The 25998-nt window shown below is 45.6% G+C and overlaps 1 protein-coding gene across 9 annotated transcripts in view; it reads left to right on the top strand.

The window, feature by feature from the left end:
• NEK11 (NIMA related kinase 11) overlaps positions 1 to 25998 on the top strand; it is a 246032-nt gene that overhangs the window by 172609 nt on the left and 47425 nt on the right. For all 9 annotated transcript variants that reach the window (XM_057737901.1, XM_057737900.1, XM_057737893.1 and 6 more), the window contains one exon: positions 7741 to 7801. In XM_057737901.1, the coding sequence (XP_057593884.1) occupies positions 7741 to 7801 (61 nt within the window). The remainder of the gene's footprint in view (positions 1 to 7740; positions 7802 to 25998) is intronic.

Genomic DNA, 25998 nt, shown 5'->3' with positions numbered 1-25998 from the left:
TTTCTTTTCCTGTCATTTAACCAGAGGAAGGCGTTCACTAGGGTGAGTGGAGGAGTGAGGGACGCAGCATCTAACACTCCCTGCCTGGCCTCTCTTTGGGTCGTCCCTCTGCCGTCTCCTCTTCATCCACATAGAGGCCACCTGTCCTGACACTCAGGATAGGCTCGCCTCGTGGGACTAGGCTTCTCTGGGTGGGTTTTCACTGCTTTGTTCCCCCCTTGTTTCACCTTTTTCCTCTGAAACCGGGTTTCAGCTTGACCTGCTCACCGTGACCGGAGCCTCTTAGGTACATGACCATCAGCAACAGCTTGAGAGACAAACTTCTTCAGAAAGAGCTGTCTTCAACTGCTGCGATGCATTCCAATAGCTTGAGCAGAAAATCAAACCAGTTCACGCCAAGATGCTGTGCATATTGGTTGTGTACCCAACACACATTCTTGAGCATTTTGTTTAACAAACACACGTAGCATTAATATGTACCAAGCACATATCTCTACACTTTAAAAGTGCTGATGTGTTTAATTCTCCCAACAACCCAAGATGTGGAAATAGAAGCACCTACAGGTTAAATAATGTACTCAAGACACATGCTGGCAAGTGGCAGGGCTGGATTTAAACTCAGGCAGGCTTGCTCCAGGGTCCAGGAACCTCCAGGCTGTGCCCCCTCCTCTGGTGCATTCAGTTGGTCTCAGTTCTGTGCCAGTGGCCACCCTTCTCTCGCGATTTGGGTAGGTCCTGATCCATCCCAGAAGTCTGTCCATCGGGCTCCATTTCCCAGCGATTGGTTTAAGATGAACATGCAATTAATTCTGGCCAAAAAGTTTAAGGATATACTTTCTTGGGAAAGAGAGGACTCTGGGAATACTTGAAAAGTAACACACTAGGACTTTTTGTTTAAGCTATTTTATGTAGGTTTTCAGTTATTTGTAGCTGAAACTGTCCTAGGTAATTTAGATGCTAAATAGGTTCTTTTTTTCTATCAAGAATATTGATATAGAATTATTGTTGCATAATTGTTGGATTATGTTTTCAAAACAGCATCTTGTCAGCTTCCAGATCAAAGGTTGAAACTTCAAGGAACAAAACAATGGCTGTGACATGTACAAATGATAGTATTTGGGGCTTGCCTCTAAGAACTAAAGATAAAAATGTAAGATGCTGTGTAGCTCTGATTTGGGGTATAAACCTTATAACTATTTACGTTTTTACTATCGTGTTCTGTTATAGATCATCCAGATGAGAATTTTTTTTTTTTGAGAATTTGATTCATTGCGTCTATCCAAGTATCAGATTCCAACAAAATACTGCTTATAAAAAATCTTCCTGAATTGCTTGTTTACACGGCTGAATTCTTTTTGAGATTTTTATGTTTTCCAGGAAGCAGAGTGTATACACACATATATGGTTGAGACCAAGGTGGATAAATCTGTGACCCAGACAGTAAGGGGTCCAGTTCCTGGGTCTGTAGGAATCTGTAGGATCACAGGATCTATAGAAAAATAACATGGGGTCTACTAGAACGTGGAACCGGGAAGACTAGTGAACCTGCCCCGGGGAGGACGAGCCGTGAAGCCAGGAAAGCCAGAGAGGCCAGGGAGCAGGAAGCTGAATTGCGCTGAGACACTGAGCCTGCCGCTCACACACCCCACATGTGGCTCCTACCACCCCCCCCAAAGCTGTGTGTCCCACAGTGCCTGAGGGTGTACGCCCTGTGGTGGCCATAGGGGAGGAACGCTTGTAGCAATGGCGTCAACCCACAGAGGGGCCATCTTTTGAGAGGCGAACTTCCTTATTTGGGGCCATTTGGGAGGCTGCAACAGAAAGTCGCCCAGAAGCCTTGTGACAAGGATTCCACCAAAGGAAGCTGTAGTTTGTGGGGAGCCTGTAAGGTCATATCTGTCTCTGGGGTCACCTCAGAAGCAGATAGAAAATAGCCTTATGATAGAACAACTGGGAGCCAAGAAGAAAAGGCAGATGGAAGCAGAAGATGCACAGTTAGCTGGCTTGGAACGAAGCTTTGCAAATAAACGCCTCTGAAAGAATTCGGTGGGAGAAATATATCCAGAGTTTTCGCAGGGTTGAGAAGCTGTGAATCTAGGCAAAATCTTCTGGTGAGGTAGAAACAGGAATATTTTATTTGACTTTGTTGCCCTGTTGTTTGCTTTTCTTTCGCCAACTATTCACGAAGGGTTTATTGGTTGCCTGCTCTGAGCTAATAATGACTCAGCAGGCAGGGTCCCTGCCCTCACGGAGCAAATGCTAATGAACGAAGCACTGATTGATCTTTGGGTAAGTGCCTCAAGAGAAAGAAACAGGCACTGCGGTATGTCAGCCACTGGTGGTAGAAGCAAACCTAATTCAAATAGGGAGGCTCTCTGAGCGGGTGACCTGCAGGATGAGAAAGACAGTCACGTAACGTGTGAGGCGGGAGCACTGTCAGCCAGTGAACAGGCCCCAAGGTGGGAAAGATCCTGGTGTGTTTGAAAGAAAGAGACCAACATGCTGGAGCACAGTTAGTCGGAGGAGTGGGAAGGGATGATGTTGGAAAGATCAGCAGGCGCTAGGTCCTGCAGGGCGTGGGCCGCTGTGATGGGATTTTACTCGTATGTAGTGGCAAAGTCGTGGCTGTTGTGACGGAGGTGGATTGCAGCGAGGCCACAGAGGAGGTAGAGCGAGAAGTAAGGAGGCTGTTGTGTGTCCCAGGCAAGAGATGGGCTTGAGCTAGGGCAACTGTCGGGCTTTTATTTGTTTGATTTTAATGGGTTTCTCAGCCTGGCTGTGTAATCCTCGGGGAATTTACTGCTGAAAGAACAGTGCGTCACTAGGGTACTGGCAGCAGCGCCCTGGGACGTGGAGTGGACTGCCTGTCCCACCGTGGTGGGCTGAGGCCAGTCTGCCTCCCTCAACTTTGTGTACATTTGGAACATAATTGGTGTTTAGTACACACTACCTGAACTGAGTAAAACTGAGTAATGAAGTGGCTTTGTGTGTGTGTGTGCACACATGTGTGTGTGAACTAAACCTTTCCCCACCACTAGGGTGAAAGCCCTAAAGTGAGGAGATAATCTGGATTATTTGGTCAGACAGACTGGCCGATAACTAAATGGAAAAATGTGATTTTTCCAGCTCTGTGAAGACACCACCTAACCTCCTCCCTGACACACCTACTTGCTGCTGCCTACACTGCTGCAGTGAGAGAGAAATTCCCCTGATGTGAGGCTGTATCCTTACTGAAACACAAGTATCTCGAGATAACATACAAGCCTTATCCGTCATCTTTGTGTTAATGAGTCTATCATATATTTTCTTGAAGGAAAGCACATTTTAATAGAAAGGAGGTTGAAAAAACTATGAAGGCATTGAAGCGCATTGTAGAGAAAATAAACTACTTGGGATGGGTGGAAACGTGAAGCAAAGGGCCAGAGCAGAGGAAGAGTGGTTTCTAAATGTTCACACTCTTTGACTCAATAATTTCATTTCTGAATGCCTAACTTAAAGAAAAAACTGTAAACATAGGTCAAAGATTTAGGTGCAGCAACTTCCCTGGTGGTCTAGTAGTTAAGAATCTGCTTTCCAGTGCAGGGGACGTGGGTTCGATCCCTGGTCGGGGAACTAAATCCCACATGCCACGGGGCAACTAAGCCCGTGCGCCACAACTACTGAGCCTGCAGGCTCCGGAGCCCGCACACCACAACGAAAGATCCCGTGTGCCACAGCAAAGATCCCACATGCCACAATGAGACCTGACGCAGCCAAAAATAATAATAATAAAAAAGAATTTATAAAAAAAAAAGATTTAGGTGCAAAGATCGTCATTGCAATGTTATTTATCAAAAAATGGAAGCAATCTAGATGTCCAGTGACAGGGGCATAGATAAATAAATTCATGTGGCTTTACAGTACAATGTTACATAACTATTAAAATTATGTTTCTGAAGAATTTTTAATAGCATAGGATGAAAATCCAAACAAAAGTGTATGTGTGCCTGTGTACGTATACATATATAGTATAATCTCAAATATCTAAAAGATATCTGTCTAGAAAAGACTGTGTGTGTATTTTTGTGGGTATGTTAATAATGATGGAATTTAGGGTGATATTTATATTCTTTTGATAATTTTCTGTGTTTTCCAGATTAAGAAATAAATATGAATTACTAGGGAACATATTATAACAACTTCCGTTTCCCTCCTAGAAGCCATTTCTAATTCATTAGCCAAGTTACTGCATCTGTTTCTGAAACAAATCTGGGTGTTGACTGAACTTGAATCTGTGGGACAGTTTTTCGGAGTTGAATCTTAAAGGATGCTCCTCGAGCCTCTGAGGCATGTTCCTGTTAGAGATGTTGATGGTTAGGAGGAAGGAGACTGGAAGAACATTTAGGTGCATCAGCCAAGGAGCCACTAGGTGTTTTCCACAGCATTTGAACATGAGCTTCCTGGCAGTTGGCCGGAATGACTGAAGTCTGGCAACACTGTAATGTGGCACCTAGGCCGACACAGGTGCTCCACAGGCGCTGAGCTCGGCAGAGAGCAATGCACACTGTGAAACAAGGGGAAAGTGCAAAAGTTCCAATCAGCAGCGTGACCCCGCATTGCGCCTGCCACGGCACGCTCCCAGAAGGTCTTCTCCATGACGGAACTTCTAGCTAAGACGTGAAAGATAGGCAGGGCTGTGTATGTGCCACTGTTGTACCAGCTTACATCTGTTAATTCATTTAAACTCTACCAGGTTTGCTATTTTTCTCCCAGATTAACAATTGAGAAAACTGAGGCACAAACAAGTTCCATAATAGGACCGAGTTCACGCAACTAGAGGTAGCGCAGGCAACGTCTCCAGGGCCTGACCTCTTAGGTACTCCACTGCACATTCGCAGAGTAGAAATCAGGGCTCCTAACCCAGAGCAGCCCATAGTATTTTTGGAGGAACTGGGGTATAGACTCAAGAGAAGGTCTAAGAACAGTTCCTTGGGAGATACACATAAAATAGAGCACAGCCTGGGAACAAGATGCAGCTAAAGAGGGGGAGGTGGGAGGGTGGGTTCTTCATCAACAACCTCCGAGCAGTTTTCTCCATTGTTAAATGGGGAGAAAAATAGCAAACCTGGTACAACAGTGGCACATATGAAGAACTAAATAAACGTTAGTACTCATTCATTCATTCTACAGTGTTAGAATTATTTCTGCCCTCTCCACACCCGTGGACAGTGTTCCTAACCTCTGTGCTGGGAAGATGTGGTTGCTGTACCCCAGCCGTTTGGGTGCTTCGTGCAGCCCTGTCTCTGGCTCTTGCTGTTTCTGTTGCATTGGTTCAACGCAGTTGCTTCCTGAGACTTTTCATGCTGTGTGGCCGGCGCAGTGAGTGGAACTCTTCACCTCCCATGTCTCTGTCCCTTACCCATCCCATCCTCTCCTATGTAACTCTCTTTTTCCATTGACTGGATATTTCCAGTGAGCCATACACTGTAGTAAAGGCTTTGCATTACTTCATTTGCGTCTCATAAGAGCCCTGTGTGACACGGAGACTGTTATTCTCATCACTTTATAATTAAGGAAACTGAGGCTCGGAGAGGTTAACTGACTTGACCAGGACACAGAAGTAAGAAGCAGCATGCCTTTCTCTCCACTTTCCCAGGAATGAAGCACTTTGAGTGCGGGAGAGCCCAGAGTTCATGCCCTTCTTCTGTTTTCCTTCCTTGCAAACCACAGAAGTTGGAGGAGACCCAAACAGATGAGACTCAGCATTTGTTGCACACCAGGGTCTGTGCTGGTGCTGGGACAGAAAAGTAAAAAATACCTGGTCAGTGACCTCAAAATCGTGCCTCAGTTACCTGTACAACAAACTGCCCCCAAACTTAGGGGCTTCAAATGATGATTTCTTGTTTCTTGTGACTCTGTGCACAGCCAGGGCTCACAAGACAGCTCTTCTGCTCCATGTGATACTGTGTAGAGTCCCTCCTGAGACTGTGTTTGGCTGAGAGCTTGCCTTGGGAGTCCACAGTGGCCTCGCTTGCATGCCCGACAGTGGTGCTGGGTGCTGGCTGTTGGCTGGCGGCCTCTGTTTTCCTCTCGTGGCCTCTCATGCTCCAGGGGCTCTCCCCACGGGATCTCTCCAGGAGAACAGCCTGGACTTCTTTCTGTGGTTGTTGGCTTCCAAGAGATTAAAAACTGGAAGCTACATGCCTCTTGAGGCCTAGTTACAGAAGTCACACAGTATTACTTCTGCATCGTTCTGTGACCCAAAGCAAGCTCCAGGGCCAGCTCCAGGGGTGGTGGAGGATCACCACCTCTTGATGCGAGGAATGGCATAGGAGCACGGGGACAAGTGATTGATGCAGCCACTTGGAAAGCAATCTACCACGCTGTCTGTGCATCTGGCTCGTTAGCCAGAAAAATAGGGAGAGCTGGAAGGCTCCTTAACCATCATCTGATTTAACCCCTAGTATCACAGGTGCAGAAACTGAGACCTGGGCAGTCCGGCCACTGGGCCTTGACCAGCACAGTCCGTGGAGGAGCCAGGCTTGGTTAGATCCAGCTTGTCGGTTGGCATCACCACCTGCAGATGTGTGCTTTGCTTTTCTTCTTGCAGAGGATATCTCTGCCGAGTTCCTGTCTGACCCACAGCTGCCTCCTGTTAAGTTTGGAGATCACAAGTGTATAGAAGAAGGGAGGGACCTGTTCTTCCTTCTGTTTCTATACCTGGTACCCATCCCCTGTTCCAGGGCTGGGCACTGGGGTCTTCCATTAGTGCTTTGGCCTCATTGACCAGCACTGACTAGGGATGCCTTCCTCAGCACTCCTGTACTTTGGAAAATGAAATCATGCAGGGTTTTACCACTTGCATAAAAAGTGGCTGCCCAAACCCCACCAGATGTTATAAAAAGAAACCTGACACGTTTATGTCACATTTTAGGGTAGTCTATTATACTACAGTGCATTTTCTAAAATCCACATTTACTACAACGTGAAATGTGTAGCTTGTTGTGAAATAGAGCATGTGAGCCATAGATTATCAATGTCTCACAATATAGCCACAAACCTGCAAGTAATTAAGAGCTTACATTCTCCCTGATCATTATGATGCTGTTTTGGATATTTCCAGCCTCCTGGGTAGAGGACAGATATTTATTTTGCATTAAAGATAATAACTGTTATCAAATACAGTTCTGGGATTCTCCCCTCCAAATCCTTATGGGGGTGCCTGACACTTATTGAGGGTTAAAGTCAATAAGAAGTATGATTCTTAGATTTATGACTCCTTGAAGACCATAAATTTACAAAGAAGAACAGTAGAGGTGCTCTCTAGGAAAAATGTTTACTTGATTCCTGTTGTATTGAGTAGATTGAATAAAACCTTTTTCTCTTCATTCTCACAGTATTTACCATTTTTATAGTTTAAATAAGTAATATTTGTTTATTTTAAAAATTTACAAAAGACATAAGCACACAAAGGAGAAAATAAAGATACCCCCTTAATCCCACCTTGTCAAACTGCTGTTAACATTTTAGTGTGTGCTCTTCCTGTGAGAGAGATAGAGCAATAGATAGAGCAGCAGATTGATATGAGGGCAGAGATGGAGATAAGCATATAGATAAAGAGTTTTCTTTTTTAAATAATGGGGTCATACTGCACAATATGTTTGCAAGTCGATTTGTTGTGTGTTCTGTCTTGCCTCCGTGTGGCGAGAACACTTTTCCACATCTACCGTGCAGAGAAGTAAATCTCTCTTGTTCTGACAGGACAGTGATATGGAAGCGCTGGCCAGGTGTCTGGAGCATGTGCTGGGCTGCACAACTTTGGGTGAGTAAGTCTCTTCAGATTCCAAAATATACTAATGCCTATTTTTTCTAATGGAATATCCAACAAGCAGAACACTTGGAAGGAATCTTACAGATATTTTAGTCCAGCCTCCTCATTCGACAGATGAGGAAACTGAGGCCAACAGAGGCTGAATGTCCGGCCCACGCGCCAGGAAATGCAGAAGAGAATTGTTTGCCATTGTTGCTCGGCGGCCCTGGGTCTCCGAGGATGAACGCATTAAATTCAGTGGTCCACTGGGATCCATGGTGGCCTGGTAGGGCGCGGTAGTAGGTCTTACAGGTTTCCTGGGAGAGGACTCTTTCTTCCTCACTGGGCCTGTAGAAACACTGCATTCCTGCAGGCTGAAAGGACCATCACTCTGAAGGTCAGCCAGTTCCTGGAAGAGATTTGGTCTGAAAGACAAAGCTGAAATGTCTTCAGCATTGTTGGTCTCAATAAATGGGATTGCTGTGCTTCAAAGATAAAACCCTATTTCTTATTTTCTTCTTTTTTTAACCCAACAAACCCAACTGTGATAACTTCTAGCACTGGATGATAAATTGTCACTTGACACACAGATAGAAGAGCAGAGGATACAGTCTGTTATCTGCAGGTTTCACTTCCGCAGATTCAGCCAGCCCTGGGCAGAAGTTCCTGAGGGCATTCTGTGTTCACTGTACTAGGCTTCTGTGTACAGGGGACTTGAGCAGCCTCAGGTTTCAATATTCACTGGGGCTCAATCCCCCAGGGAGACCAAGGGATGACTCTATTCTTATAGGTCCTGGGTGAAAAGGGGTGAGATTTTTTTCTTTGAAATTTGATGGTGAAATTTTATATTAAATCTTTAAATTGTGTGACCAAAAGCAGTCCCTTCAATGGGAATGGCAGGAATAAAGATGAAGTTTTCAGGTGTGCCAGCATTCAGCGCTATTTTTATTAGGAGTTTATGCACAGTTTATAGCCTTTTTCTAGTGTATTGTACGTCCCTGTGTGAGAAGCCTCACTCATAACACGGCTCCCAATGTTTCCCCCTGGCCGTCACCCTGTGCCTGTTTAATTGTACATCAGTAACACTTATGAGGTACTGTTATCCCAAGTTTGAATTTGCAGACCAGGAAGGCTGTCCTTTGGCCAAGCAGTCTCTCTCTCTGGACCTCAGTTAGACCAGCTCAGTAATTCTCAAACTGGCTTCCTTGGGGACCTGCAGGAGCTAGCAAGGGGGGAGGGGAACCCTGAGCAGCATGGGGACAGAAGCCCTGTCTAACATGGTGCCTGGTGCAAAAGCGGCCCTTAACAAATATTTTTAAATATTTTAAGAGAAATTAGATGCAGACTCTGCTCCTTTCCCAGCTTCAACCAAAATAGTTTCACTCTTATCTGTTTTATAAATTAGACTTCTACATGAGACTGTCTCTTAAAAAAGATTCCACTGCAAAAAAAAAAAAAAATCCTAGATTGGATAGATGATATCTAAATTCTCTTCTAGACTGTATGATTTTATAAAAATGAGAGTTAAGAACATGAAATAAAAATTCACATTCATCTCTGCCTGGAGTGTCACTAAAGTGACAGCAAAGGAATAAAGCTGATATAAACCTGCAGAAACAAAGGGAACGGGGGAGGAGATGGGAGCAGGTAAGAGCTGCCAGTGAGTCTGAGAAGACAGAAAGCAAATGCGGGAGGGGTGAGAGATTTAGGGACAGAGAAAGTGACAGCTCAACTCCAAAGTGTGTGTCGAGAGGTGGAGAGGGAGTCGTGGGCTGGCAGACACTGACATGCGGGCCAGCGAGCTTTTGAAACACCTGTCTCACTGCAGAAGAGAGTGTGATGGCTTTCTGGATTCCAGGTGCTTCTCTGTGGTTACATAGGAGCCGTGGAGAAACCCCCTCACGTAGTCTCATCAGGCAGGAGATTGCTTAGGTAGGTGGTAGCTGCTTTGCTTTAACTACATTCTGGGAGATTCACCTAATAGTTAGGGCTTATTAATCATGGTTGTTGATACAAGTCTGAATGTTAACAGGATCCCAGGGACACGTGAAACTTCGATGTGTCAGAGTATAAGCCTTGTCTCTTAAACAGGGGCCCCCGTGACAGCCATGCCTCACTCCCAGGCACCATCAGCCTGTGCATCTTGGAGATAGCCAGTTGCCTGTTGAGCATGTCAGGTTGTTAATTATCTTCCGCAGACATTTTTAAGGGCTTCTCCCAGCCCTTGACAAGAGAGGAGAGAACAACAAATGCAAATGTCCTTCTGGTTCTTTGGATCAAGAAAGTTATAACTTTGTAGCCCTGAAAGGGTGCTGGTGGTGGTTTACCCGACTCAGTTTTATTTCCGTGTGAAACAGGGGCAGTGAGGCCTCCCCTTCCAGTGTCACTGAGGAGTGGAAAGGGTGAATGAGGCAGCATTTGTGGAACTTCAGGAAATCCCGAATTAGAAGATGGCTTTTTGAATTACAGTTTTGGTATCTGAGTCTCCTCTCTACATCAAGGTCAGGTTAAAGCCTTTAGACCAAGTGGTCCTCTCACTTGAGCAGGCATCTGAATTACTTAGAGGCCTTGGGAAGATGCAGGTGTACTGTGTGCCCCAGAATTTGTGTCTCTAACAAGTTCCCAAATGATGCTGATGTTCCATGTCCAGACCACACTTTGAGAGCCACGGCTTTAATGCCCATAAGTTCCCAGATTCTTATCGTGCACACCCACCCTAATTTATAACTCAAAACATTACTAAAGTATAAAATAACAAATTTACTTCTTATAGAGAACTTGATTATAAGCTAAAATGAAAACAGCTTCTTCTAGAATTTTTTTCTCTTTGTGGTGATGTCAGCATGTGCTGGGCTATCTGGCACTATATACAAGAGTTACGGAGCTTCCTTGGAACAAATATTGTATTTTTTCTTCATCCTTATGTCTGTGTCAGACGTTTAGGTGGGTTCAAGGTACTTTGTGAAGACTTCCATGTTGAGACCTATTTGGAACCTGGTGCCAGCCACCAAGTGGAGTCCTGGACAAACCAGTGCAAAGCTTTGTAACAATACCACCCAATAGGTGCTTTTTTTACACACGGAGGACATATCCTCCCTCATAAAGGCACCTCATTTCTGAAGCCCTAAATTCCCCTCAAAATTTCCCCTGGGATGCAAGAAGCAAGGCCAGTCATGAGCAGGATGCTGAGGGATCCTAGGTAGAATTAGGAGAGGAAAGGAACAGCAAAGGCCAGGAATGGGGGCCTGGAGGACAGCCAAGAACGTGGGCAGCAGCCGTTTCTCTGAGGGCAGATAGATACTTCAAACATGAAATTTCCATGGTTGAAACGTGCAGCCTCTCACTCCCCCTACTCTTTTCTTCCCTACAGATGTTTATGAGTGATGGAGAAAACAAGGTCCCTCCCTTGGTGAGCTCCCAGTCTATTCAGGGAGGCAGGTAGTTACGGGGCACTGTGATGAGGACAACGCATACTGGGAACAAGGGACGTGGAGGCGAGGGGTCCACTCTGGGTGAGCAGCTGGGGCAGGGCTCCCCCGAGGAGGAGAAGGCTTGTGATTGCTGGGGTCCATGAGGGCAGGGCAAGGTCTTATTGTTCTCAGAGTCTAACACGTAGCCTGGCAATAATCATTAGATGAATGAATGGAAAGGTGAGTAGAGCAGCCAAATGGTCAGGAAGAGGAAGTGTTCTCTAGAGAGGATTGAGCAGTGGAGGACTCAGAAGTGTGAAACAGCTGGGTGTATTCATGGAACTCTCAAGAAGGCTGATGCTGCTGGAATGTAAGGTGTGAGAAAGGGATCAGCAAATCTGGGTACACAGGGCCAAGGCCATGGGGAACCTTGTTGCCACGTTAAGGAGCTTAAACTTTACCCTGTGGACTAGGATACCACTGGTTCTTAAGCATGGTCAGAAAAGATCAGCTTTAAAAAACAATAAGGAGGATGCTTTGAAAGAAGTGACTTGAGATGGGGAACTGAGATGGGGAACTGGTTATGGGCTTTCATTCCACAGACAACACATAGTGTTGCTATAGTAACTGTTCAGGCCCATCACTAGCCAGTAAGGGCAGAAGATGACCTCTGTTTTCCCTTAAAAAGGAAAAATCCGTCTCTATGTTTCTTGGTAACCAGATTATGAACCAAGGCAGCATATGAAGTTTAGCACTTTTCAATGACTGGGAAATTAGCTGTACTTCTAGAGAGAAGTCATCATCAGAATGATACACGTTGGGTGAACTATTTATAAAAAGGCTTGTTTTGCACTGCATCCAAGCAGGATGTTGTCACAGAAGTCATTAGAATACGAGAGGTGCTTCCAAACCTCTCTGCCCATTATGATTTCTTTAGTGTGTTGACACAAATGATCAGTTTGGCTTTTTGAAAATTGTTACCCTTAAGTTCTTCCATCGAACCTTGGTAATTACTATTTAATCTCTCCTAAACTAAATGTGACTGATTACAGACCAGAAGACATCAGGGCTTCTGAATCCCTTCAAAACTTCCTTCGCTGAAGCTCTTTGAACTCTAAGCTGTTAACTGTAGGGATGACTGACAGCCGTTTGACCTTGCACTATTGTGCTCTTCACCTTGACAGAAAAGGATTTCTCATAATAATCAAAGCGATTTCAACATAGTGTCTTATTGTTGGTTACTGACACATTGAAACCACTGCATTTGGAGGAGAGGAAGGATATTTTGGACCAAAATCCACTTGGATCATTTTGATGTGAATGTACAAAATTTGCCACTATCCCTTCTATAAACAGAAATTTAATAGTTTCTAGGAGTTCTTTAAAACTTGAAGGGATGCAATAGATTCAGAATTACTGGCAGTTTACAGAGAACCTGCTATGTGTCTACTACCATGCCAGACACACATTTGGCAGATGTGTGGTGATGGGAAGGAGGTAGAGAAAGGGTTTGTAGTTTACAAAAATTCCTAAAACAATGTTATTAATCATTCTTAGTAGCATACTCTTAGAAAAAAATTTCCAGGAATCAGGTTTACCTAGCTAAGAGAGAAACTCAGCAATCGTGCACTCCTTCATTACTCACACATTGGGATTTCATCAGAGTTTATATAATTTCCAGAGGAATGGTATTAGACAGTGATGGTGCGTTAGGCCTGGATCCTGCCATTAAAGGCTTATGATTTCAAAAAAGAACCAAGACAAGGGCCCAAATAACCATACAACCAGAGAGTAAGGATTGAGAGGGTGGGGATATTGCTTGTAGTTGGGGGATGGAAGTCATCAAGGACATTTCAAGGAGAAGGCAACATCTGAGATCGTTCCCGATATGAGGATAGTTTTGGCCATGGGCAGGTGGGCAGGAAGGCCTCTCAGGTGGAAGGGACAGGAGCAGGCAGGAACCACAGGCCGACCAGGAGTGGTGAGCCGTTCAAGTCATTGCACTGGTGAATATGCCGTGACTATCTTGGTAGCTAATTTTTATTATTTTTTCTAAACAAAGTCTTTTCCTTGTAAAAGGTGTCTACTAGGATCTTTAATATCCCATACCCTTTTGTGTGGCGAGAAATAGTCACTGCCATTGCACTTGATTTAATGTTCAATGTATTCAGCTGAATTATTATAAAGACATTACTACCCTCTTTTCTGTCTTATGTGCAGCAAATTTTTTCCCAGTCTGTTTTATGTCTATTAATTTTATTTATTGTTTCTTTGGGATTTTTGGTGGGGGAAACTTTTTATTTTTTAAGTAGGCAAATGTGACTCAACTTTTATGCTTTTCTGTTTTTTTTTTTAACAGTTTTTTCAGATTTACTTTTTTCAAATATTATTGGTGTACAACTGACCAAAACAATATAAGTATAATCTAAATGTTATCACAATAAAAGTACAATTTTTTTTTCAGGTGTACAACATAGTGACTCGATATTTTTATTCCCCCCCCCCCTTTTTTTAAGTCCTTATTGAACTTATTACAATATTGCCTCCATTTTTATGCTTTGGTTTTTTTTATTTTTGGCTGCAAGGCATGTGGGATCCCAGCTCCCTGACCAGGGATCAACCCCTCACCCGCTGCACTGGAAGGCAAAGTCCCAACCACTGGACTGCCAGGGAAGTCCCCTTCTTTTTTTCTTTAATTGAAGTATAGTTGATTTACAGTGTTGTGTTAGTTTCAGGTGAACAGCACAGTGATTCAGTTATACATATGTGTGTGTGTATTTTTTCTTTTTCAGATTCTTTTCCTTTATAAATTATTATAAGATATTGAGTATAGTTCCCTGTGCTATACAGTAGGTCCTTGTTGCTTATCTATTTTATATATAGTAGTGTGTATATGTTAATCCCAAATTCCTAATTTATCCCTTCCCCACTGTTTGTTTTTTTAAGAGTATTTTATATATAGCCTCCTAAATTTTCTTCTAGAATTTTTATTCTCTTATTTTTCACACTTGAGGTTTTTACACCAGTAAAATCTATTTTTTCCATTTAATTTAACTTCTTTTTTTGTTATATTCCAACTCCTGTATATTGTTTATTTCTGACTCTTTTTTTGGCCTACTGGTCTAGCTTCTTAATCCTCTATCTATACCAGAGTGTTCTCATTGCACTACCGTTATGGAATATTTTAACATCTAATAAGACAGTTATCTTCTAATTTTCTTATTTTTTCAAATATTCTTAACTCTGACATTCATTTCCCCACATGAATTTTAAGATTCTTTATCCATCTCCAAAGGACACCTACTTTTTCCTATTAAGGTATTTATGAAAACTTACCAACACAGTACTTCTACGGTAACCATGAAGCAGCACAACCAGCAATGATTTCAAAACTGGTTTAAAGTATATGCAGAGACATTCTTCATTTATTAGTTTCTTATCCTGACCCTCTGTAAAAGCTTGGTGCCTAAACTGTGGCTGCATTACCAACTACTGAGAAACACACTGGCCTAGAACAACAATAGTCCTCTGTTATCTCGTGGTTTCTGCAGGTCACGAACGCAGGGGCAGCTTGGCTGCGGGTTGCTGGCTCAGGGTCTCCTCCAAGGTTGTAGTCAGATGTCTTCCGTCACAGGAAGACTTGACTGGAGCTGGAGGACGCCTTTCCCACACACCTCACTCACTCACTCGCACAGCACATTGGCTGGGGCCTCAGCTCCCCTCCACATGGGGCTCCTCTCAGGGCGCTTGAGCACCCTCAAGGCCTAGTGAAGGACATGGGGCGTGGCTGCTAGGCTGTCCCTGGCTGGGGCCCCACCCCTTCCTGGATGGCCTCTGCAAGCTCCACTCCTCCTCAGTACAAGCTCTGATAGTAAGTCCAGGGAGGACGTCAGAGGCTGGCCACGTGCCTGCACCCTGATAGCATGGAGGCTGGGAAGTGACCGTCAGGCATCTGTAGCTGCTGTAGTGGGGACTGGCCTCTGGCTCACGAAGGAGAGGATTCTCCTGAACAGGAGAGGGGAATGTGAAGCCCAAAATAATGATGACTATTTACTACGGTAATGAACTTCCTTGTGATAAGGACAGACCTTAAACATGCCTTTCAGCTTTCGCAGGGGTAGATGATAGGTAGTTATTCTTTAGTTTATCCACCATGCTGCTGACTGCAGAGGGAGCCCTTTGCTTCAGCAGCAGTTGTCAGGACTGATGCTCTAAGGAAAAGGTGAGAAGCTGTCCCGTGCTCTCACCTGCACAGAGGACCACACCAGCACCAGCTGGCGATGGTCTCAATGGAATGCCTGCCTGTGGAAGCAAAAAGCCTGGTCCCAAATCTGCTAGGCTGAGTGCTCAGCTGAGACTCGAATTCCACAGCATCAGCTTAGAAGATGTGGAAGAGACAAGGTCCCCTGTCATCCATCTCAGTCCCAGAAGAGGCTGAGTGGTGCTCCTGGGTGTGTCTGATTGCGTGCAGCACAGGCAGCCATCGACACGCCTTCCTGGGCGAGGTGGCTGTTACCTGGGTGGGCCCAATAAATGAACAAGTCAACCTGGTCGTTTGAACTTTAGGCATGACTTGTTCTCGAAGGGGCAACATCGAGCTGTGCTGTTAGCAGTGATTATACACCAGACAGTTGCTTCTTGAGGCCACTTCTGATTGGGTCAGTAAAGCTGTGTCAGTGGCAGGAGACTGTCCACCCATTTGTTAGGGCAGAGGGTTTCTTATCAGTTCACTTAAAAGTTCTATTAGGTTATTTATGCAAAAAGTTGGAAACATAAGGCTGCCTCACAAATGATGACACGTTTATCGAGTGTTTCACAGCATGAAACTATTGTGGGGCTCACAGTTCATGTTTTGGGGAACTTCCAGGTTATTTGGGGTATCATCATCTCTAGACCAAATCCCTAGAACTCCAGACGGGAGAGGATGAAGTTCAGGTGGTGGGGCAGCGTGAGAACCGCCAGATCGCTGGGCATCACCAAGGAGATCGTGATGCCGTAGGTTTAGGGGGAGCACAGGAATCTGCACCTTTGACAAGCTCCCACGTGATTCCAGGGCTGTCGGTACAGGGGTGTCGGGAACCCCTGGGCTCTCACTTCAGCTCAGGCTTATATTTGACAAGTTTTCATAAGTTGAATCAAGTTTTTAAAAAGGTGCCTCACATTCCATCTTAATGTATTTATGACCCCACTGAAGAGAGTGTTAATTACAACCTAGAAAAAGGTTTGCTCTCAACATTTAGGTTAAACTAACTTGAAAGATTAAAATATTTTTTAACCCAGCAAGTCTATGTCTAGGAATTTAAAGAAATAAGCAGAGTTGTGTGTAAAGAGAAATATATACAAGGATTCTCATGGCAGTGTGGTTTACAATAGTAAACATTGAGAATCAAAGTAAATGCCTAGCAATGGGGACTGGTGTATCTTCTAGAACAAAGAAGTTCTCAATTTATGAAAAATGATGATGTCGTTACATATTCATTGGCATGAAAGGTGTTATAAAGAAATAAACTATAGTTGATAGACACACATACTGGAAATACCAAAGTGATAATAATGGTTCTCTGAGGGGTTTTCCCTTCCATGTTTTCTAATTTATCTGCAATGACCATGGATGACTTCTGTGAGTCTTGTCTACTGAAAGAAGAAGAGAGTGTTGATGCTCCCAAACACTGGCTACTGTCTCTACAGCGTAAGCACAACTGAAGAACTTAGGGTCTGGCCTCCACAAACCTCTTACCCTGAATCCACATTTAATTGCCGAGCCTCAATCCTAAAATAGACACTCCCTCTATTTTTTTTTTAATTGATTGGTGCTATTCTTAGAGGCCTCTTCTGGTGTATTCAAAAGGAAATGAACATTTGCAAACCCCTGAACTCCTGTTGTTTTTAATCTTCCATGCAATTCAGCTGAATATTTGTTGTGCAAAATAACCATGTAATAAAAATAGAAAGTTTATTTATTTCCTATCTTCTGGTATTTATCACCTCCCCTGTGAGTAGCAGGTTTCCTTATCCAAGCTGACTCACTTGTTTTTCCAACTAATTAATTTTGGTAGAGGCAGCGGGGTGCTGTTTATTTATTGAAAAGCTGCCCTGTACAGAGCAGTGGGGTGGGGGAGGGGGTGCCCAGGGGACAAGAGAGGCAGTGTAGATACATGTACCTTGGGCCTTAACTGACAACATACCTTTATATAGATCATTGCATTTAAGCTTTGCTAGAGCCCTAAAAAGCAGATTTTTTTTGTACAGGTGATAAAACTGAGTCACAGAAGTTTTGTAAGTGACCAGACATCACAGAGTCAGGACTCAGACCCTGGTCCCCTCAGCAGCTCATGCACTCGTCCTCGCGTGCCCAGCTCCCTTCCTGCTGGAAGCGTCTGCAGGTTGTTCTCTCCAGGCCCATCTTCTTCCTTTCCTCCTGTCTGCTTTCTTCTCCAGCCTCCTCCTGGGGTTTGGCTGGGACTCAGCTGCTGCCGCAGGGTTGGCAACAACTTCCTTAGGTGGTGACTTCCGCTCTCTTCCTGTAGAAACAATTCTCTGAAAGAGCTGGGATGGTGGGGGGGGAGGAGGATAAGGATGGTTATATTGTCATTTTTATCATCACTCTTATCAAATACTCAGCTTGTTAAAGCCTCCAAGACAGCCACCTCCGTGAGCCCCAAGCCCCAGTCCCCATGTGTCATGGCTTGGTTCTCTGGGAAGCAGTGTCTGCCGGGGAGCTAAGTGGGCAGAACACTGATGCAGGATTGGCCCCCGTGGACAGGAGGGGAGGGAGGCGGGCGAGGCAGAGACGTTGCAGAGCAGTGCAGGCCCGACAAGCCCTACCCGAGCCCGTGGGGAGCTCAGGACTCAGTCTTATTTGCACAGGACATGACCAGGCTTTCTGCCTCGACCATCATCAGTTGTTAAGTGTGGGCCTCGTGCGAAGGCCATGATCTTGGGCTCTGCAGCTGAGGCAGCTGAGGCAGGGACCGCAGTTGCAGGCTGTCCCTGTCCCCAACTCCTGGCAGCTGGGTGACACGTCCTTCATTGAAAGGAGATCTGGGTGGTACAACTCCATCTTTGGGTGTTGGGGTAACACAGTGAAGACGGGGACCAGCCAGCTTCAAAGATTCTTAGCCAATTGTATTGACATCCTGATGTCCAGTATCATCATAGGAGACGCTCAAGGAAAAGTCTTCCCAAAGACGTGGGTCAGCTGAGCCTCTCAGTAGAACTGCTCTCACCGTGTCCTGTTGGTTCACGGCCTCTCCTATGATAAGCCACAGGGCCACTGTTGGAGAAGGGAGACATGATGTGACAGGTGTAATATTTTCCCCAGATCTGAGCCTTTGGAGGAGGGGTTTTGTCAGCTGATCTCCTGACTTTTCAAAATCAGCACATGGAAATCCTTATCTGGATGTGGCCCTTCTGTGGGGCATTAGGAAGAGCATTCACCTGGCTTTCAGGAAACCACGGCTCTAGTCCTGCCTGTGCCCCTCCCCATACCACTCTGTGATGTTGGGCAGGCCGTGCAGCCTCTCTGGGCCTCAGTTGCCTCATCAGGAAGGTGAGGGAGTTTGGCTTGAAGAGGTCTATGGTCCCCTCCAGCTTAGAATCATGATGATTCTCCATCATCTAGACCAGGGGGTGGTACACTGCAGCTCCCAGGCCACATCTGGCTCACTGCCAGTTTCCGTAAATACAGTTTTACTAGGACACAGTCACGCTCATTCATTTACCTGTTGCCAGTGGCTGTCTTCAGTTGAGTCATTGTAAGAGAAATTCTTCGGCCTGCAAATTCTAAAATATTTACTACTTGACCCTTTACAGAAAAAGTTTGCCAGCCCCTAGGCAAATCTTTGGACATGTGCCATCCTCATGAGTAGGAGGAGAAAGAATGTGGGCCGTGAAGATGCGCCTTTTCAATAATCTGGGCAAAGAGGGGTGTCTCTCAAGGAACCACTATTCCCTGAGTATTTCGTAGGCAATTGAGAGAAAGAGGTGGGTTGAAGGAGATTAGGTGAGAAGCATTCTGGACATGCTGTGCACCAAGGACAGAGCCTGTGAGGATCCCTGACTAAGCAACATCCCAGGCGCTTAAGGAAGCGCTCACTTGCCAGAACATCCACCTCTGCGGTGCCTGCCGCAGCTCTTCGTTACCCACCTGGTAGGGCGTTGAGCAGGGAGAGCAAACGCAGGGTCTTGTTTTACAATCAAGGTCATTTGTCCAGCAACTGGAATGAGTAAAGGGAAATTTGGGGAGAAATGAGAGAAGAATCTCTTTCTGCTGGTGAAATGTCAGGATCATCAAGCTGTCACTTCTTCAGGGCAAACAGCTCTGCTGTAAGAGACCACAGAAGTAGGAGGGATCCTGACAACTTTATTGTCATGAGCTGAGCTTTGCGTTCTGAAGAAACACAGCTCCTAGTTGCTTAATGTCTCTTCATATCACTGTGTTTTCATCTTACTGTCAAAACACTCCCATGGGTGGTATCAAGCGTTATGAGCCTCACCAGCCGATACTTCACAGGTGGGGAGCAACTTCAAGATGCTGGTGCCTGACATCCTGTTGTTCAATATAATGCCTGTTGCATCTATTGCTGGTCCCAGCCATTTGCCTCTTAGCATTGGGCCCCTTTGCGCTTTATCTTTGTTTATAAGAGTTACCTTCCCAGGTAAAGTCTATAACCCTGGAGGTGTGGGGATATGTCTTATACCAGGTCACAGAACATTTGAGTTGAAAGAAGGCCCTTAGTCTCTGAAATATTTAAATACACAGTGAGGAAACTGAGGTGACTAGAGGGCCATGAAGCTGGTGATGTTAGAAACAGAATGATAACTCTGGTCCCCTACCTGAAGGCTGGTGCTTTCTCCATAGACCTTCATTATACCTCTTTGTAGTCCCCATGCCTGGGTACATGTCCTCAGTACTACTTCTGCTGATTATTTAGGTAGATATCCCGCCTTCCACAATTGATTGCAAGCCTTTTATAGGTTAAGGACCACAGCTACTACGTACATTACCTTTGATTTTAGTTCCCACCTATTGAACATCTAAAATATTTACTTTACCTTAAACCCAGAGCAAGCAGAAGGGAGGAAATAATAAAGGGTGAAGTGGAAATAAATGAAACAAAGAATAGAAAAACAATAAAAGACATCAATGAAACCAGAATTTGCTTCTTTGGAAAGATTTAAGAAATTGATCGATCTTTAGCTATATTGACCAAGAAATTAAGAAAGAAAACTCAAATTAAGAAATCAGGGATGAAAGGGGAGACATTGCTACTAATTTTACAGAAATTCAAAGGATTATAAGGGCCAAAAAATTAGGTAATTTAAATGAAAGAATAAATTTCTAGGAAGATGCAAATTACTGAAACTGACTCAAGAAGAAAAAAATCTGAATAGGCCTATAACAAGTGGGTCAAATTAGTAATTTAAAAGCTTCCAACAAAGAAAAGACCAGGCCCAGATTGCTTCACTGGTAAATTCCACTAAACATTCAAAGAGGAATTAATACCAGTTTCACAAACCCTTCCAAAAAATAGACTACAATAGAACGTCTCCCAACTCATTCTGTGAGGCTGTTCTTTGATACTAAAACCAAAGACATCACAAGAAAAAATAAGAAACTATGGACCAATATTCATTATGGATATACATGCAAAAATCATCAATAAAATACTAGTAAACCAAACACAGCAATTTAAAAAAAAGGATTAGGGCTTCCTAGGTGGCGCAGTGGTTAAGAATCCGCCTGCCAATGCAGAGGTCACCAGTTTGATCCCAGCTCCAGGAAGATCCCATATGCCGCGGAGCAACTAAGCCTGTGTGCCAAAAAAAATAAATAAATTAAAAATAAAAAAATAAAAAAAGGATTATAAGGATTATAGAGAATGACCAAATGAGATTTATCCCAGGAATGCAAGGATAGTTTTACATCAGAAAGTCAATATTAATGTAATACACCATGTTCATAGACTAAAGGACAAAAACTATATGACCATCTCAATAGATGCAGAAAAGCATTTGACAAAATCTAACACCCTTTCTTGATAGAAACACTCAACAAACTAGGAATCCAAAGGAACTTCCTAAACCTGACAAAAGACCTCTGTGAAAATACCTACAGCAGTGTTACTCATAACACTCATTTTGTTTGTCCATTCGTCCGTTGTTGTAGAAACAACACGTGTCCATCAACAGATGAACAGATAAGCAAAAGTGATATATACATACAATGGAGTATTATCCATCCATAAAAAGAAGGTCCTGACACAGGCTACAATGTGGATGAACCAGAAAACGTGATGCTCAGTGAGATAAACCAGACACAAAAGTACACATATCGTGTGACGCCACTTATATACATTATCTAGGGTATTACAACTCACAGACACAGAGAGTATGTTAGACATCACCAGGGGCTCGGGAGGGGAGAATGTTTGGGGTGATGAACACGTTTTGGAGGTAGATAGTAGTAATGGTTGCACATCGTGAATGTACTAATGCCATTGAGTTGTGCACTTAAAAATGGAGTTAGAAGTTCAAAGCAAAAATGAACAGGATGTAATCTCTGTGGTCAAGGAGTTACTAACTAGTTGAAAAGGGTAGGGAAGTGGAGAGAGAGTGAAGAGTAAAACAAAACCTGGTGAGGAACACCTTGGCCAACACCCAGCACGGTGGACAACATGGAGGAGGTGTTCCCTCTGGGACGTTTAGACAGGGGCGGCCAGCTTGTAGGCCTGGTGTCTCATTCCAGCTGCGTAGGGTATCAGTTGTGTGAGCTGGACATCTCAAACCTCTCTTTCCTCATTGAAAAATGTACCTGCTTCCTAGGAACCTTCCGTGAGATGATGGCAGATAAGACGCGTAGCCCAGGGACTGGCACTTACTCACCAGAAAAGGTTGAGCCATTATCATTGTTGCTGTTGTTGCTCATGATGAACTAGAATGAATTTGTATAGAAATGAAGTTCCAAAAAGTCAATAGAAATACAAGTCAGCCCCCTGGGACAGGAGGATGGAGGAACCAAGGATGGAGAGGTGGGGGGACAGTTGACACACGGGGCCAAGGAAGGGGCAGAACAGAGGGAGCCTACCGCGACAGGGAGCAGATTGGAGGAGAACGTGAGGGGGCGGGCTCCAGGCCGAGGGACGTGGGGAGAGGAGGGGTCCTGGTTCTAGAGGAAACTCGTCATGAACCACCAAGTCCTGGCATCTGCCTGCAGGTCCATTTTCCTAGAGCAGAAGGCCCTGCTTATTCTGGGGAAGGACATGATTGGGGGTGGGGGGAGAGGAAAGGAGCAAATGCTCAAGTTGTCCACATAACATTTTCGGTCACTGCCTTCTTTTCAGAATGTCTGGCCCTCCGTTTTGATGCTGACCCATGGTGAGCTGTGAGCACGGTGCCCTCCTCTGCTCAGGCAGCGTGATGGTCACTCCCTGTTTTTTGTTTTGTTTTGTTTGTGTTTGTTTTTCTTTGTTGTTTGTTTTCGCTGCATCGGGTCTTGGTTGTGGCATGTGGGGTCTTCGTTGAGGCATGCGGGCTCTTCCTTGTGGCGCACAGGATTCTCTCTAGTTGTGGTGCGCAGGCTCCAGGGCGCACGGGCTTTGTAGTTTGAGGCATGCGAGTTGTCTTGTTGAGGCCCACAAGCTCAGTAGTTGTGGCGCTTGGACTTAGTTTCCCCACGGCATGTGGGATCTTCGTTCCCCAACCAGAGACTGAACCCGCGTCCCTTGCGTCAGAAGGCGTCTTCTTTACCACTGGACCTCCGGGGAAGTCCCCACTCCCTGTATTTTAATGGGGTCGTGGTGCCTCCTAAGGAGCACACAGCCCAGGCAGGAGTGGGTGGAAGAGGCAGGGTGTGGCTGCCTCTGACCCCCAGCTGCCCTCTGGCTGGAGTCACAGCCAGGGAAGACCCACTGGGTCCCAGCCACACCGCATACACCGCACGCATGGCTCTTCTCAGAGGCACACGGAGCCAGGTATCTTCAGAACTTCCCACAGGCAGGATAGAGTGGTCGGAGCTTTCTCTAAAATCTGCCCCCACCATGCACATATCCACCTTGAAAATCACCCGCCATTAAGTATAATCTCTGTTTGGTGACCGGCCGATAGACATTCCTCAGTCTTAGAAGTCCCGGGAAGGAGAAGAGTGCTGTCTAAGCAGTGCTTCTTGTCAGGATTCACTGTTCTTTAGAAAAAGCTAAAGGTGAAGCAGAGGTGAGGGCCAGTCAAAGTCAGTCAAAAAGAGACAGACTCAGTGGAGAGGCTGGGTCCCCAGCCTGTGGCTCGGAGGGCCCTGAGAGAGGGGACAGCATGGAGTCCCCGACCTGTGATGCCGTCAGTGCCCCTGACAGCGTGTGGGCATCTCACACGCACGTGCTGTTTCCAAGCGCGTGAGAATGCTGTTGAAATTAACAGAGAAGGTTAATTTCTAAAAATGAACGTAGGGACTGAGGATTGATTGAATTTTTAAAATATCTAAAATGGCAGAGCTCTGGGACCAGAGCTGCGTGGGCACGCAGCCAGCGCAGGGCCCCAGGCTCAGGAGGGGGTTTAATGAACTCCCTGATCATTTTACTTTTGCATTTGTGTTTGGTGAATGAAGTCTGTTGGGACAGCGGAACACATGGCATGGCCTTGAAGCCTTGCTCTGGAGCTGCCTCCCTGGAGAGAGTCCTCCTCCCAACACCCACTCCCCATTACTAACCCCCTCACCCTGCCCCCACCCCAACTGCTGATTTCCTCTCCTGGGCAGGGGGTGGGGGGGTAGGCATGACTTCTGGAGGACTGGGATCGGGGGCCCTTGGGTCCCTGTGAGGGTCATCACTCTCCTTGAGAGTACTAGCCCAGTTCCTGAGGGAAGATGACATGATATAAATACCCAGTAAAAAATACCACGACAGGCCCCGTGATAGAGGCAGAGAAAGAAACCAGCTTTTCTCTTGCTTTTTTAACAAGGGGCCCTGCATTGTCATTTAGCACTGGACCCCAGGATTAGCAGCTAGCCTGTCACATTTGCTATTCAAAATGTGGTCCCAGGTCCAGCAGCAGTGGCATCACCTGGGAGCATATTAGAAATGCAGAATCCGAGGTCCCACCCACACGTACTAAGTCAGAATCTGCATTTTAACAGGATCCCTAGCTGATTCAAATCACATTCAAGTTTGAGAAGCAGTGCTCTAGAATGTACTCCAGAACTCAGGGACCTCCTGTTAGAGGAAGCCTGTGACTTGGCCCAGCTGTTCTTTATCATGGTTGCCAAATGCGTATGTTGACATAAAGCAACTGCTGTTAAGGCTAGAAGGTGGGATGGAAGGAGAAAGGCTGGTTAATAAGAAACACTGAGAAAGGGATTGCTCTGAGTATCAAGCTTCACCAAGCCTGTTGCTTGAAATTCTATTTGCCCCGTCCTCGACGCGTGGGCTCAAGGCGTAGCATCTTTCCCCGTGATGCTGAGAGCCTTACTGAGGGGAGCAGTAGCCAGATTGAAATACACTGCAGCTCCGGGGAAATCACTCTGACCTTTGTTCACACAAGCCCTAAGGACTGCCAGCTCTCTCTGGGAGAGATGGGGAAACATCCCCTGCCGAGACCAGCTCGGCGACTCGAGGTGAGTGACGGGTGCCGCAAGCTTAAAGAAAACACAGACACAGATTTAAGAGAAAGATGGGACCGGGGGACTCAAGACCTCTAGGATCAAGAGCCTCGCTGATTGATCCCACGTTGCTTTTATTGAGTTCTTGGCATAGCCTAAGGGTCTAACGCTTCCAGTTTAGTCCCATAAACAAGGCTATCTTTGAAATAAACACACGAAGGCCTCACATGACTGGGGCAATGATCTTTGTTTGCCTCCTGGGTTCGATTTGAGCAGGTGTGGATCTGAGCAGGGTGCAGATTTGAGCTGGGCGTGGAGAGCAAAGCAGCCCTGGGGGAAGGAGACCTCTCTCAGAAGGATTAGGGGTCTGTGCCCCACCCCTGTTGGCCCCTCTGCGACTGTGCCTGTCTTAGGTTGTTCCTCCCCTGAGGAATCTTACCCGTCTCTGGCTAACCAGCCATCCTCCAGGGCCAAACAGGGTGATATGAGGTGTGCAAGTGAGAAAGGGGCTGCGCCCCCAGAGAGGGTCAATATTCTGTTTCCACGGTAGCCTATGCCCCCATAGTCTCCACGCCCAGCACCCTTAGCTCCTCCACTGCTCAAGCAGGACATTCTGCATCCAGTCACTCAGCCCACATACTTTAATTACTTTTAGTAACATTTACAAGGTTTCAGAAAGACTTCTGAATGTCTTCCCACAATCCCCTTCCTTTCCTTCCTGGCAGCACCAGTTTTTGAGCTTGCATGTTACTTGGCATGGTGTGCTTGTTGTTTCAGTAACTTCTCAGGTTCCAGGAAAGAGGGTTATAAAAAGCAACCACATGCATATGAAATGAACCACTCTGCCTCGCCCGTCTCCCCCCTCACTAGAGCCTTCTCTGGAGAGAAGCAACCGTGGGGCCAGAGCTGTTGGGGGAGGACGCTGCTGTGGAGCCGTCTGTGGTGACAGAGGCTGAGGCAGGTTTCTCTGGGAGTTGCGGGGGAGAGGTAGCCTCCTGAGTGAGAGCAGGGGGAGCCGTCAGGCGCCAGTACCTACCTATGATGTACCAGGAAGGACATGTCGTTCACTTAGTTAATTGCAATGTGCCCTTTGCAAAGTTCACACCAGTGATTCCGCATCTAGAGAGAGAGCCCAAGGAAAGACCAGAGATTCTGACAAAGTGAAGCAAGACAGCATCCATCTCGATGGTGTCCATAAGAAAAAGAAGCTC

Source organism: Hippopotamus amphibius, chromosome 6 (genome assembly GCF_030028045.1).
Source record: "Hippopotamus amphibius kiboko isolate mHipAmp2 chromosome 6, mHipAmp2.hap2, whole genome shotgun sequence".
Lineage (NCBI taxonomy): Eukaryota > Metazoa > Chordata > Mammalia > Artiodactyla > Hippopotamidae > Hippopotamus > Hippopotamus amphibius.
Note: the sequence above shows the minus strand (reverse complement) of the source record. Positions and strands in the feature narration are given on the sequence as shown.